Here is a 14,601-nt window from a genome sequence, read left to right on the forward strand (position 1 = left end):
ACCACACATTTGAAGGTGATCACTAAAAGTAGAGATTTGGGCTGTTTTTTCTGAGTTAACTTCGAACTTAGTTCCAGTTATTTCAGATTTAATGGGTGTCTCGTCTCAGTCGTGGGTTTCAGTTTTTCTGGAGGTGCTGAGATGGATCAGAATTGGCACATTTTGGGTGGAGTTAGATGTAGGTCATGCTAACTGTTTTGCCTTCTTTCAATAAAAAAAAAAAAACAGCACGATGAGTAAGGCATTGTTTAAACTTTGATCTTTGAGTCCAGCATATTCTGCACCTCGATTCATTTTGTACAATTCCAGCTGTCCTTCTGTTAATTCTGGGGTCAGTTTTCCTTTTGCAGCCAACTCAGGAACTCTGGCAGTAATCCCATGGATCTTCCACTTTCTAATAAAATTAGTAGCTGTGGTAACAGTGTTGGCAGACAAATGGTCTTGTAGCTTTTACCGTGACCATTTTTTTCAATTATTTCCTTTCTTCCCTCCTGAGAGTACTCTCCTCTCTCATCTATTCTTGGTGAGATGCACAGAATATCAGACAGCACAATGGGTGCTTTTCTCCATTTAAGTTGGTTGGGAGATTATGGTTAGCTTCAATCAAGTCATCTGCATCACTGTTATTTTTTTAAAGCCTCTTTGCAATAAGAGAAAAATTCCATCTATTCATGGGATCTCAGATTTTCTTTCTGTATGGGTTCTATTCAAAAACCTTTCAGGTAGAGCATTGCTTCAAATTGGTGTGAAGATACCAACACTTTCAGCCATGCATGCAGAGCTTTTGGAGTTGCCAGCCAGTAGAAAAAGTAGCAGGGTCTTGATGCATAAACCTTTCAGAAAAGTTTTGGCAATAAAAGACCAACATTGTTGTCCCCTGGCTCATAATTTTTCATCATATACACAATTTTCTAATATTTCTTTTTTGCCCTCTTGACTATAAGTTGTTAAGTTATCAAAGGAGAATTAGACTTCTTGAGCTTATTAGCTTACACAGTCTGTAAATAGCAATTTATACTCAAAACCAACTTAGAACCTTTGTAATTAAGACTCTTCTGACCTTTTTCATTATTTTCAGTTTATTCATTCATAAGGTAAGACAGGCCACAATGATGGTTAATGTGTTGCTTTACTAGCATTATAAATGCAAACAAACAAGGTAGTCTTTTCATTTATTTATTAAATCAGTGGGTTTGTTTTTAAAAGTGTATGTTCATTTTAAAATGAAGGAGGAGCTTACTTAAGAACAGTAATGGAAAGGATGGATACAACATACAATATTGCAAAGTACTCTTACTTAATAATATCAAAACTGTATCCCTTTAGTGTCCCACTTATTGTCCACTGAACCACTCAAAAACCTAAATGAAATCTGTCCTGCTCTCTTAGCTTAATCTCCCCTAATACATATTCACTAATCACATTCATGCTCCATTGCCTATTTCTGACCATTTTAGCTGGTATGATGTCTCTTCTTAAGACACCCTGAGGTGAAATGATGAGTTAAAGCACAGATGGACGCAAACTTTGGAAAATTACTTTGTGTCGTGACCAATTAATTGCCTGCAAGACCATATTTCCAGGACATATAAGAGCATCCTAATATAACCTCTTGAGATAAAGAGCTAATAATTCTTATGATTTTGTGAACAACAGAAATGACATGGTTAAGTCCATCATTATATTCTTTTACTTCTCCTGATGCAGTGGCTCCCCATCAAAAGTACTCATTACATACATGGTTGGAAAAATTGTGCAGTATCACGATTAATTACATAAAAAAATAACTACAGCTTGATCAGACACTTTTTCACACACAGCTGGAGCAGCTTAAGACCACATTTAGTGGTTCAGAGCGCAAGAAAACCAGCAAGTAGCAAATGAGCAAAGATGCTGAAACAGTTGGCTCATCTTAGCAGACTTGCACTTCAAAGTTAGTTCAGTTAATTAAATCATTCAATGCATCTGGACAGGTTGTGTTGAAACTAACAATATTTTGAGTTTAACAAAAAACAAAAAGATATCTTTATTTGGCTTTCTGTGTTCATCCATGGGGAGCATTTATTACAACCTTCTGCTCCAATGTCTTTACCAAGGCCGTGGACAAACAAAAAAAACCTTGACAAGCTGGGAAAAGAGTGCACAGTGTGTGTGTGCTTGAGAGAGCCAGAGAAGTAGAAAGTTATTTCAGTGAAAATAAAAGTCAACCAGAAATCTTACTTACAGCGGGGTGGATCGGTTTTCAGGAAGGTCCAACAGGACGGGAGGCTCAGGTGTCTGTGACGGGTTGCCTGGCTGATTGGTGTGGGACACTGAATCTCTGACACCTGGAAAATTCATATGAACATACCAAAGACCAGACAATCAACCAAGTCCTTTCCTCTGAAGTAAAGTGCAAACTGAATTTTATTTGGTTTACTCTCTACATTTAAATTGTTGTAACATTGTATGACCGTCTCGTCTTATTGTGTCTGTGTTTATCTTTAATTTAGCTCAATAAAACTCATCCCCCTCCTTCGCAGCCCTGTCCTTCAGCATTCATTTACGTCTTCTTGATTATTAGTCTCTCCCCTGCACACACCCACTCTCTATAACAGAGAGTGGTGTGATAAGGTCATATGCCATAAAGAGGTCCAATTAACTGCATCACCATTTTCATTAATCAATAAGCTCACAGAACAGAGCTCAATTCCTCTCTCTTTCACACACACACACACACACACATGCACACACACACATACACACACAGAGTGGCGAGATGTTCCCTTGTACCGTAGAGCTGCCAGACACGGACTTTGTCCTCATAGGGTAGATCATATTTCAGAGGGTCTCCCACCGGACCCTGGTAATACGGTCTCATGATGGACTCCATGGCTGAGGTGTGGACCAGGCCGATGGCATGGCCGAACTCATGGACTGCAACCGCAAACAGATCCATTCCATGAGACTCTGAGGAAAACGTTGAGAGCAAGAATGAGAAACTCCCCCTCTTTCTTTACATATTGTACATATCAAAATTGGATCATGATTGGGACCGTTCAAAACTTTTATTTTAACTTATAATGTGGAAATGGGCTAAAACACAACAGAACACAATGAAACGTGAGTAAACTACTCTCTTGTTTTTTTATTTTGAATTACCATGATTTGATATGGCAATATTACTTTTCATAAAGCATAAATACATTTTATTGTAGACTTAACCTTTACTATAATCACCTGCAGCTTTGGTGAATATCACATTGCCGCTGAAAGCTTATGATTTTTGTTGAACTGGCTCATCCTCTGTTTGCACATTTCTCCCTTTTGAGTGAAGTCTGGAAGTTAAGAGGCATGACAGACAGCTCGGGTGGCTGTGAGTGCTGTTTGGGATGTGGTGCTGTGAGATAACTTTGGTAATACCGCCTGAGCCCCTGGGCTGCCAATCAAAACCCGAGTGTGGAAACACACCTTAAGAGGCCACAGGCTATTAGAGCAAATTTCCCTGGATGTTCAGCTAAAAAACTCCTTGCTGGTTCTGCTAAGCAAGACAAAACATGTGGTGCTGAGATTTAGATTTGCAAACATTTGAGCGTGGCCATGTTGAGCCAAGCTAGCTTAGAGCTCCTTAGTGACTTGGATCAAATCTGTTATCCTCATGCTGGCTTTGATTTAGGGACATCTCAGCGCTGTGCTCCATCAAAAGACAAAGGACAAGTGGAGAGGTGCACTTGAGCTTTCTTAACTTGGAATGTTCAGGGGCCACATGCCAACTCTAATCTGCCGGAGCATAAAGTGGAGGGAGGAAAGGCGGGTAAACGGAGGGAGGGAAAAGGGATACTGCACATTGCTGCACCCCTTCCTTGGATATGACATGATGTAAACAGAGTGTGACAAACAAAGGCTGCAGCATATGTTTAAAGCTTAATGAGGGTGCTGTTCTATATGGGAGATGGAAATAACACAGAGAGCCAAGGGCAACCCTTTTCCTCGTAATAATGCAACCCTGCATTACCTGGTGCAACGAGAGACTTCAGATTTATTAATTTTTTAAACCATTAAATAATGTTCAAGGAGCTGCCATGACAAAAAATCTTTAATTATATGTTCATGTGGACGTGAATGAAATCATCAGAGTTTGATGGTAAATCTACAGAGCCTGTAAAATAAAAAAAAATGTTGGAAAACCGTGCAAACAGATTATTAAACTATGCTCTCGGTTTTGCAATCCATACGCACGGATTATTATTTCCACCAGGATTATTATTATTTATTTTCCTTGTGGTACTTGTCGGCTCCCTATAAAGCAGTTTCTTTGACAGCTTTGGAAATATGACAGATTCTTCACTAATTCTTTGAAACATGATATTTTCTCATACTGTACTCTTCTTCTGAACCTCTTGTCACTTTCTGTCTGAAATATTTTATTTTGGCTCCAGTCTTTTCAAGAGATCTGAAAGGCCACAACTGCTCTGGTGGGTCAGTTTATTGGTCTAAAATAGTGGAGTACAAGATGCTTTCTTGTCCTTTGCTTGAAATGTGTCAAACCAGCCACAAGCCAGAGCATTATGGCATAATGCAAGAGTGTGTCATGGTGATGCCATAACTCTTCACACAGTCAGCACAACAGTAGCCTGTGTGGAGCAAACTGTGAATCATTTTTCATTGCTTTCACACAAAATGCATTCAGTGATCAGTCACCAAAATTAATTAACTCTTTTCTCAATCATAGTACACCACCTCCAAAACACTATACCTTCGTGGCACATTTATCAAATGCTAACACACTTTGTTCAAAACAGTTCAAAACACAATCAAAACAGAATGATGAGGAAAAAAATAACTATTACTGCCACATTGAAATATATAGAAAATGATATACAAATATTGACAATGAAATGAAATAATAATCATTCCAAACACAGCTGAGTGCAGTTTGCAGCTGATAACCTACCCAGGTGACCCACGTCTGGTCTCATGGCTCATAGCGAGCAGATAAAAGGGGATGGCTTCTGACTTGGGGGGGGGGTATGGATTCAAGAGTACACATTGGTGGAGAGAGAAGAGTGGCAGGGAGAGGGAGAGGAGGAGGAAGGAGAGGAAGACCAGGAAGACCAGGAAGACCAAGAAGACCAAGAGCTGTAGTAACTGATGAGATACGGGCCACGCTTATTGACCATGTGGTGAATCATGGTCTCTCTCTGAGAGAGGAAGGTTTAAGGGTGCAGCCAAACTGGCAGCGTTCAACAGTTGCATCAATATTGAGAATTTTCCGGCAAAACAACAGGTGAGACATGCATCCCTCAACTATTTTAGAGTACACTATGTTCATATTTTACATTTACGGAATCTTTTTAAATATTGATTGTTTTGTGTTTTATATTACTGTATGTAGGATTCAAAGGTTGCCTCCTACCCCAGATAGCATGCGGATGTGGGCCACTTGAGGCAACGATCCGGCACTGTAGGCATTCTTCTGACCCGGACAAAACAGATGTGAGCCTAAAGTGGCCCATGTAGTAAATGCTACATTTGGGCCAAATATTACAAAACGGATACGGCCCAACTTTGGCTGATATATGGCAAGTTAGCAACGACTAATCCGGGTGTGAGCCTAAAGTGGCCCACAAATGAAGAAACATACTTGGCCCACCTTTGTTGAAACATATTTAGGCCAGTTTTGGCCGAAATACGGCAAGTGAGCATCAAGTAATCCGGATGTGAGCCTAAACTGGCCCACATATAAAGAAACACACTTGGCCCACCTATGTTGAAACATATTTGGGCCAGTTTTGGCCAAAACATGGCAAATAAGAAAAGAGTAATCCGGATGTGAGCCTAAAGTGGCCCGCATATAAACTTGGCCCACCTTTGTTGAAACTATGGGTAAAAGTGGGTTTACTGTGAGCTGGGCAAACCCACTCTTATTCCACAAAAAAACTGCAAGTTTTACCTGAAGAGAAGTTAGACTGTTTTTTTGTTTCACTACCACGCCCCCTTGGTGTGATTTGTTCCAAATTTGCGGGGGAGTTTGGAACACGACCGTTAACATTTGAATCGGTCAACGCCACTCTGATTGGCTGAGGCAGCACTTCATCGTGACCTAGCTACCTTGCAGAAGAAACTGGCCGCATTCAGCCTGCTGGGAATCGGATCCACAGAAAAGTTGAAGGTAAGTTCGGCTTAGCTTATTTAATTTTATGTGTGAGATGTGTTAGCTTTGTTTCTCTTAAACTATACAAACCTGCTGTGTCTACAAGTGGCATTGTACCTCTTCAGATAGGGTTGGCTGAAATTGGCTATAGTTGAAATGTAATTACTTTTCAAAACGACCATAGTGCTGTAAGCTATGCTGCGACCAAAATACAGCCACGAGTGAGGTTGATGCCATTTTTCAAAAAGAAACACTGCTTGTTCTATGGTCATTAGTATGAGTCTGAAGTTGTTCCCAGACCGCTGGGACTGGAGGGTTTGCTTTCTTTTGTTTTTGCGACCGAGGACGATCGTTGTGTTAGCTTAGTTAGCATGCTATGTTATTGATGCACATGTACGGGAACTTTTTTTCTGTTAGGTTATGATTAAGCAATATCGAAACCTTATCAAAAAACAATCCAATTGAACTGTAACTGTACAGAGATGTTGAGGACTGTTCTAAAGTAAGGGGTGTATGGTTTGTACATCTGTGGGTAACAAAACTCCTCATGCACAGCAAAAATGAAGCTCAGTTGGGACACCTCGGGTGAAAAATAAAGAAACCACAGTACACTGATTTCATTTACTGAAATTGATTATTTAGTCTAAACATTTTCTCTAAAACTGTGGTACTAATACTGCCTTTTTTTCTCTTTTTTTTTCCCCCTGAGATTACTGCTTTGAGTGTCATCGGTGGGGTTCACATTAAAGATGCGGTCTGGAGAATCATGAGATACTGCTGGCCAAGCAGCTCAACTGGCGAGGCGTAAATGGAAAAACGGCTTTCCACAGCCTCCAAATAAAAGATGTCATTACTGGTAAGTGTTAATTGTGTTATATTTCATTGTGATGCGTTTTATGACTGGGTTAGGGTTTTCCTTTTCTTTCATGATTCTGAGTAGTTGCTAGGGGTGCTGAAATTAATCATAATCGCTTTATCAATATGTGGATGATTATGCATCAGTGTGGTAGCAGACAATATTCTATTCTGTTGCAATATAATGGCATTGATTGTTGATTAATCAATCAGTTCATCAGGTGAAGGGCAGTTTTCCTCCAATTTTAGTAATGGGCTGGTCATGGGCATGGCTAAACTGTTTTCAAACTACATTCATCATTGCTGCCCAGCAATGGACAGGATATAGCATGCCATGCATTTCTCACCATTGTGTGTAATCTGTCTAAAACTTTACTGTTTTCTCATTTTTTTAGGAACGGTCAGAAACAACCAACTAACGGCCACTGCCACTGACCAGGAGGTGGAGGCCTACATAAAAAGGTGCCTTCATCTCGCCGGAGACCGGGATGGTGGGAGGAGAGAAGGAGTTCATCACAGCACGCACGTAAGTCGGCTACGATACTTATTTTGCAATATGTGATGCTGTTCAACAGCAGAAATCAAGATGAAGCTGCCAGCATGTGTGCGGGGTGTATGCAGCTCCTGAGTTTAATTTCAATATATTCCAAAATATCAAAAGCAAAAAATCACCTTTAACATAAACATGAGTTATTACTGTAACTTAAATGTTGAGGTTAAATGTGAAGTTTGTCTGAGTGTTTGAAGCTGCTTTACTCCAGTTCACATTGCCTGTTACCCAATTTTCATTGCCTGAACAGAATGAGGTTGAGCAAGCAGATATTGGGTTTAGCTTCAGATTAATTGTAATTAAAAACAGACTAGGTTTTGAAGTTTTCTAAGGCATGAACACAATATTATAATAACTTAATATCATTTCACACAGCCTTTTTTGTTTATCCTGATGAGGTTTTGTGTTTTGCAATTCACTGCCACCATATACTGAATATACTTTACTGAATCAACTAAATTTGTTCTTTTGTGTATTTCTTAAAGGGACGGAAGACGGATTTGGATTTTTGTAGGTCGCCAACTCTTTTTTTTTTTTTTTTTTTTTTTTTTTTTTTTTTTTTTTGCCATTATGTTTTAAAATAAAATAAAAAAATCACACCCACTTCTCGTGTCTGGTCATTTCTTCAGTTTCCTCATCATTGACGCCAAGATGAGTCCCACTGCATGCCACCATTCAAACGGTATCTGGGGTTACCATAATGGCATGTAGCCACAAATTGAGACCATTCTGTGTTTTCATAGTTGACATACTATTTTATCATGGTTGTGACTCCCCAAGTGTGCAGGTTAGTCAAGGTCCTAGTGTGTAAACCAGTTCTGACCAGAATTAAAGTGTACAGTGGCCCACATCCGGTTGAGTGCTGGTTTATTTTGGCTGGCATCGTGATGGCTTGGTTGTGGCCCACTTCTGGCAAACGTGAGCGGACCGCCCAAGTGCCATCATTCCATGCTGTATGTGGGCCGGATGAACATGTCAGGTGTGGGCCGGATACGGGCCAAAAGAGTTTTGTACAGTGGCCCACATCCGGTTGAGTGCTGGTTCATTTGGGCTGATTTTGGCTGACATCTGGCATTGTGATGGCTTGGTTGTGGCCCACTTCTGGCAAACATGAGCGGACCGCCCAAGTGCCATCATTCCATACCGTATGTGGGCCGGATGAACATGTCAGGTATGGGCCAAAAGAGTTTTGCTATCTGGGACAGGAGGGAGAGGCCGATTTTTTTTTTTTTTTTTTTTTTTTTTTGTCAGATGCCCAAGAAACTGCTCTTATTGATGTGGTCAAACAATGCGAAGAGAACTTCGGGACAGAATGCCGGCAGACAATGTTACTTTTGCCAATGTGAACACGGTCAGCACAACAACAATTGCCTTGCAAAACATAAAATAAGGATGAAGCAGTGGTACACCGTGCCATTTGAAAGAAATGGAGAATGTGTGAAAGAACTCCATCATCAATATGTCCAGGTAAGATGTCTGTCCAATAAATAATAATCGCAGTTTTACTGAACTCAATAAGAAGTGAAGCCAACTTTTAAGCTTAGTTCTAGAACTCTTAGGAAAGAAAAAATTGTCATCGAACTAGGCGGAGTGGCATGTTTTTAAAAATAAACTTTTCTGGTCTATCTGGTAGACACATCAATCAAATCTCCGAACTTCAACTTGCTGTTTGTCATCTGCAGAAATGTGCAGATAAACAGTCAATAAAACACTGTCCTGGCACACTGGGTCAGGCTCCTCTACTATACATGACCCTCTATTTCCAACGACTCTGTATCCATTTTGAGATAACTCTCTTTTCTAGGATTTTGTCTGAAAATGCAATGTTTATTCAACAGATTATGCCAAAATTAGGTAAATGAGGAGAGTTGGGAGTTCAAGAAACATTTTTATTCAAGCCATTAGCTGGATGGAATGAATGTTATGAAGATATGGGACGAACAACCCCATCAGCTAAATAGATTTTTGAATAATACAGTTTCAGTTTGTAACAATGAGTAACAATCAAAATGCAAATGCGTCTGACTCAAAACCATCAATATGTACAACTAACGGAGCAAGAAGAAAGGTTGAAGCCTGTTGACATGAAGATTCTCAATCATCCCGGTCAGAGTACAGTATATTTGGGAGCTAAATGGCTACTTTCAATGGCGGTAAGAGATCCCTAACCTTGTCACACTTGATTCATGTGCGTGTACTTATTCGCAGGATAGCTAGATGTGTCAACAGACCCATTCCCCACGAGTCTGTAATGCTGCGCTTTGTTTATGTCAGAATTTGGAATTGGAGCTGGGTATGGAGTCAGGCCTGAGCAGATTGTGTTTCTGTGGAACAAGTCAGAGAGCCCTGTGGGGGTTTTGACATCTGATTTCTGACTACCCCATACAAATGTAACATATCATTAGAACAAAAAATTCCCTTTGGATTAGCGCTGACATGTCTTCAAGAATCTAAAACAAGTTCAGTTTCCTGCTCTTAGAGTTCAACACATGCAAATGCCCACATCACACAGAAATGCTCTTGTGGCTTTCCACTTATTTGCCACTATCTGAGCCATGTATAAATGTAGTTTATCAACGCAAAACCATCTTAATTAGAGATAAGTAAGCAGCCTCATCTTTTATCCACAGTGTGTGGTAAGCATAGGATGTCTTTTTCGCAGAGCAGTTTTTGCATTATCTGTCTGGTGCCTGTTCTAATTGATCGCAGTTAGAGAATCTGCTGCTGTCTTGCATATGTGATCAAACAGCAGCAGAGAAAGTCGGACACCCTCTCGAGTTATCGTGTCAAACACCGGTTAAGAGTTCTCAATGTTTCAGTATCATAGATGTTACCAGAACTCATCAAAAATATGTAAATATGACACAGCGAACTACAAAAACAAGAGATCCCGTACACAGCAGACATTTTGACTCATCACAGCATGAAAACTAGAGGTGTAATAAATTATATTAATAATAGCAACGTTCCTTTCAATACCTCTGTAAAACCTGATAATGAACCAGCATGTACAAGAGCAGGACCTTCCCCCAAGTGGAAGGCAGCCATCATGAATTCATCTATATTCCCTCCTGTGACATGTCAAAATGTCCGCTATGTTCTTTTGTGAGGTGTTAAAACATCTTATCTCGTTCTACAGAACGTCACAGCTGTAAGAAGAGTTCTTTTTACCTTTTTGCTTTGGCTTCACGTCTTACAGCTTTCCTCTCACTGCTTACATCAGCTTTATTTACCGTCTACTACTGGAGTTTGATCCTCTAAAACCAATATATTGTATCTGTCCAGCACCAAACAGCCAAGATAAAACTAGTGACTGGCTAGCAGAGCACTTAGGACAGCAAGGAAGACTGAATCTGGATTTGATTTTTTGCAAGGCAGCTTCTTATGAAATACCGACTTTGGTCCATGTCACCTGGAAATTGTGCAAACTGGCACAAAATTTTAACAAAATGTTTAACAGTTGATACGGATTTAAAAGAAACAAAACAGAAAAAGTTGTTGTTAAAGAATGCTTGACTGCTCTCCTTATTAAGAAGAACACTAACTCGGAGTAGGATTTGCAGTGTATACTGCAGGTCACTTACTGCCTTTAAAAGTGCATCTTTTGTGCTGTAAATTTTGCTAAATGTCAGACTGAAACATCCGAATACCACATTGCTCAGGACTTAATTGGGAGGCTATTATTCTTTACAGTGTATTAGAAAGATGGAAATGATTCCAAATGCTATATTTAGTAAGAGTCCTGACCTAGAGGTAAGTCCCAAATTGCAAATGGCATTTGAAGAGACAGTCTCAAACCGCTAGAGTAAGAGATTCAAGCAAAGGAGCTGCGCGTTCTTTAATAGCATACAAATAACAGGAAGTAACAGTCTGTCATCGAGATCTAAAAAAAATCGTATAAATACCATTTCTAAAAGACCATACGGACAGCAGTGAAGAGGATTGCTTTTATTGACAGTGACCTGCCGCGTGGAATTGTTTTTAGCCCCAAAATCGAGTATAGATACATGGGAAGACGCATATGCCTGACAAACAAAGGAAGTCTTTTTAAATGTAAATTTCAGCCTTCATCACAGAAAGTGAAAAAGTAGCCTTTGAAAGCAGGTTTACGTGACAAGGTAAGATGATTCACAAGCAGCAGCCTTTTTAGAGTGAGGCGCTGCGTTATAAACACTAAAGCTGCCTTCCGTCAGCCCCTCACCACTGCCAAGTAATTTGTGGATACAGACGTATTTCTTTTCAAAGAGAACTTTCAATCTTTTTTTCTATGTACTACATGATAATTGCATGGTTTGAGAAGATAAATACATTGGGATCATGACGACAAGAACACACCTCTGATCTCGCCCTGCTTTACTGCTCTGCTCCCATTAATCAAAGCCCCGTCGATACAAATGCTGCTGTAAACTACAACAGCATCATGTCATCATGTCATGACAAGCTTTGCAGCCTGCTCGGAGATATAATTGAAGCTAATTGGGCCACGGCAAAATATGTCAACTGTAATGGGGCAAAAGTCAAAGACTGAAAGAACATTGGTCCTGGCTGTGTAATGTCTCATCAGCAACATCTACACCCTGACTCTAAGTTTTCAGATTCATCTCTTAGGAGTTGGAACACTATATGCTTGTGAGTCAGTAGCGGTTCATCTATAAGGTTACAGTCATAAGTGTGAGGATTGTCTGCGGAGAAGAATTGTGTTTTCATTCAAATTGAGCAATCATCTTGGTATTTGCACACATAAACATGTTTTGTTTTTCCAACAAAGAAAATATAAAAATGCAGAAAGTACCTCATTCCGGCTTTTATAAAGCAATAACTCACCAGTAGTGTCATATTCTGGTCTGGTCTTTTTTTTTTTTTTTTTTTTGTAAAGAAGCCTGGGATTTTAGAATATTATAAACTTTCTTGCAGACAGTTAGAAAACTGTTATCAAATTTACGCCTTAGCATATGGACCAGAAACAGAGAGAAAAAGCACATATTGCTGTGTCCAAAAATATCAAATTCACCTCGACTGTTTAATCAAAGCAAACAAAAAAATACACACAAAAAAACATATTTGCAACCTTTTCTTTTTCCAGAGCCAGGTAGAGTATTTCCAGTCTTAAATGCAGGCAGCTGCAGTGCGAGTAGTAACCTCACATTTAGTGAGTATCAGTTTTCTAATTTAATTTGGAGCTCATCAGCATACTTCTTAAAATTCAAAACTTTCCTGTGGAGTGCTACGGTTTGAAAGTACATCATTAGAAATAAAAGTCCTGCAAATTAAATAGGGACCTTTTAAGCATAATTTATAAAACAACATTCTTATTCATATGAGCAGTATCATATCAGCCAGGTTATTATAATATTTGTAATGATGATTGTCTTGTTACAAAGACAGCTGTCCGGGGGGGGGGGGGGGGGGGGGTATATTAGGCAGCCGCTTCTGAAGTTGACGGAAGCACTGAAAATGAGCAAGCATAAGGATCTGAATGACTTTGATGAAGACCACATTTTGAAGAATACACATCTGGGTCAGCACATACTTGTTAGGTCTTGTGAGGTCTTTTTAACATGCAGTGATTACTGCCAACCAAAACTGTTCCAAGGAAGCATAAACAGTAAACCGGAGACGGGGTCATGTGCAACCAAAGCTTAATGATGCACACAGGGAGCGAAGGCTGGCCCGCGTGATCCAATCCGACTGAAGAGCTACTGCTTAAAATCTTAATGCTGGTTATTATACAAAGCTGTCAGAAGACACGGAGCACAGCTTGCCGTGTGTGCTGTTGCGTAACCACGGACTGGTTAGAATGCTCACGCTGACCCTTGTCCGCTAGGCATCAGAGCTTAGATCATGGCATAGTTATGGAATGGCATGGTATACTTTGATGAGTCATGTTTCCTTCTAAATCATGTAGACAGCTGGGTGTGTGTGACGTTTACCAGCTGGGGTAGCAGGATGCACTGTGGGGGAATAAAAGCATGCCGACATGCTTTGGGCAAAGTTGTGCGAAGAAACCTTAAGTCCCAGTATTCATGTTGATCTTACACTGACACTTACTGCCTGTACTGAATGTTGCTGACCACATCTGAGGCATCATGCCAACAGCTTTCCCCCAAGCAGTTATTCCTTAAGACCACCACAGGTTTGAGAAAACCAAGTGTTGATTAGGCCCCCAAATGTCCCTGATCTCAATCTGATGAAGTGGGATGTGCTGGATGAATGAAGGTCCCACCTCACAACTTACAGGATGGAAAAAAGGACCTGCTGTTTAACATCTTGGTGTCTGATACCACAAGACACCCTCAGAGGTGTTGTGAAATCCATGCTTTGATGGATCATAGTCATTTTGATGTCATTACGAGAACCAGTACATTGTCAGGCAGAGGGTTAAAATGTTGTGGCTGACTGTTGTAAACCTAGTAAGGATTTTCAATTTAATTGACATTACCGTTTAATGTGCTCTGTATTTCAGAAAAAAATATATTTTATACAAAACCTTTGCCGTGCGACAAACTATTAACGATGTAAGTATAGTATATAGAAAACTGACAGGACAATAAGGTGTAATTTAAATATAAATATGAAATTCAGTGGATGCTTGAAATACACAGACTGAGCATGAGTACCTCAGAACTGCATCAGCTTTCTATCAGCTTTTTTTCCTCACTACAACCTTATAAGTGTCCCTGTTTTACTGCATCCCAATCACTCTTTTATTGATCATTACATGTTGGTAGAGCTGTGGGGTGACTTCACAAATCCTGGTGCCGCTTCAAGGTCTGGTAAAGACACATGCCTCTCAGCTTCTAATGCACACTTTAATCACTCTGAATGTGGTGCCTTTTCTTCCCAATAATTCAAATGGAAAAGACCCAATTTCGGTGAAAACCTAGTGGCATGATAAAGCGGGATCGATAAAAGTCGACGGTGAAATTCAGTTCCTTCTGCTAATGGCTAAAAAAACTGATTTAATGGCTTTCAGTGGGCATACGAATTTGGTTATTTGTTTGCAACAGCTACAAGAAATGAAAGGAAGTCCTAATAAGCTTGTGATAATAATCAGTGTTGCTTT

The 14,601-nt window shown here is 39.9% G+C and overlaps 1 protein-coding gene across 2 annotated transcripts in view; it reads right to left on the bottom strand.

Annotated features, from left to right (window-relative positions):
• LOC142372986 (matrix metalloproteinase-17-like) overlaps positions 1–14,601 on the bottom strand; it is a 93,566-nt gene that overhangs the window by 17,738 nt on the left and 61,227 nt on the right. For both annotated transcript variants that reach the window (XM_075456027.1, XM_075456028.1), the window contains exons 5-6: positions 2,773–2,949; positions 2,225–2,327 (exon numbers count right to left, since the gene is read on the bottom strand). In XM_075456027.1, coding sequence (XP_075312142.1) covers positions 2,225–2,327; positions 2,773–2,949 — 280 coding nt within the window. The remainder of the gene's footprint in view (positions 1–2,224; positions 2,328–2,772; positions 2,950–14,601) is intronic.

The sequence above is a fragment of the Odontesthes bonariensis genome, chromosome 22 (assembly GCF_027942865.1).
Source record: "Odontesthes bonariensis isolate fOdoBon6 chromosome 22, fOdoBon6.hap1, whole genome shotgun sequence".
Taxonomy (NCBI): domain Eukaryota; kingdom Metazoa; phylum Chordata; class Actinopteri; order Atheriniformes; family Atherinopsidae; genus Odontesthes; species Odontesthes bonariensis.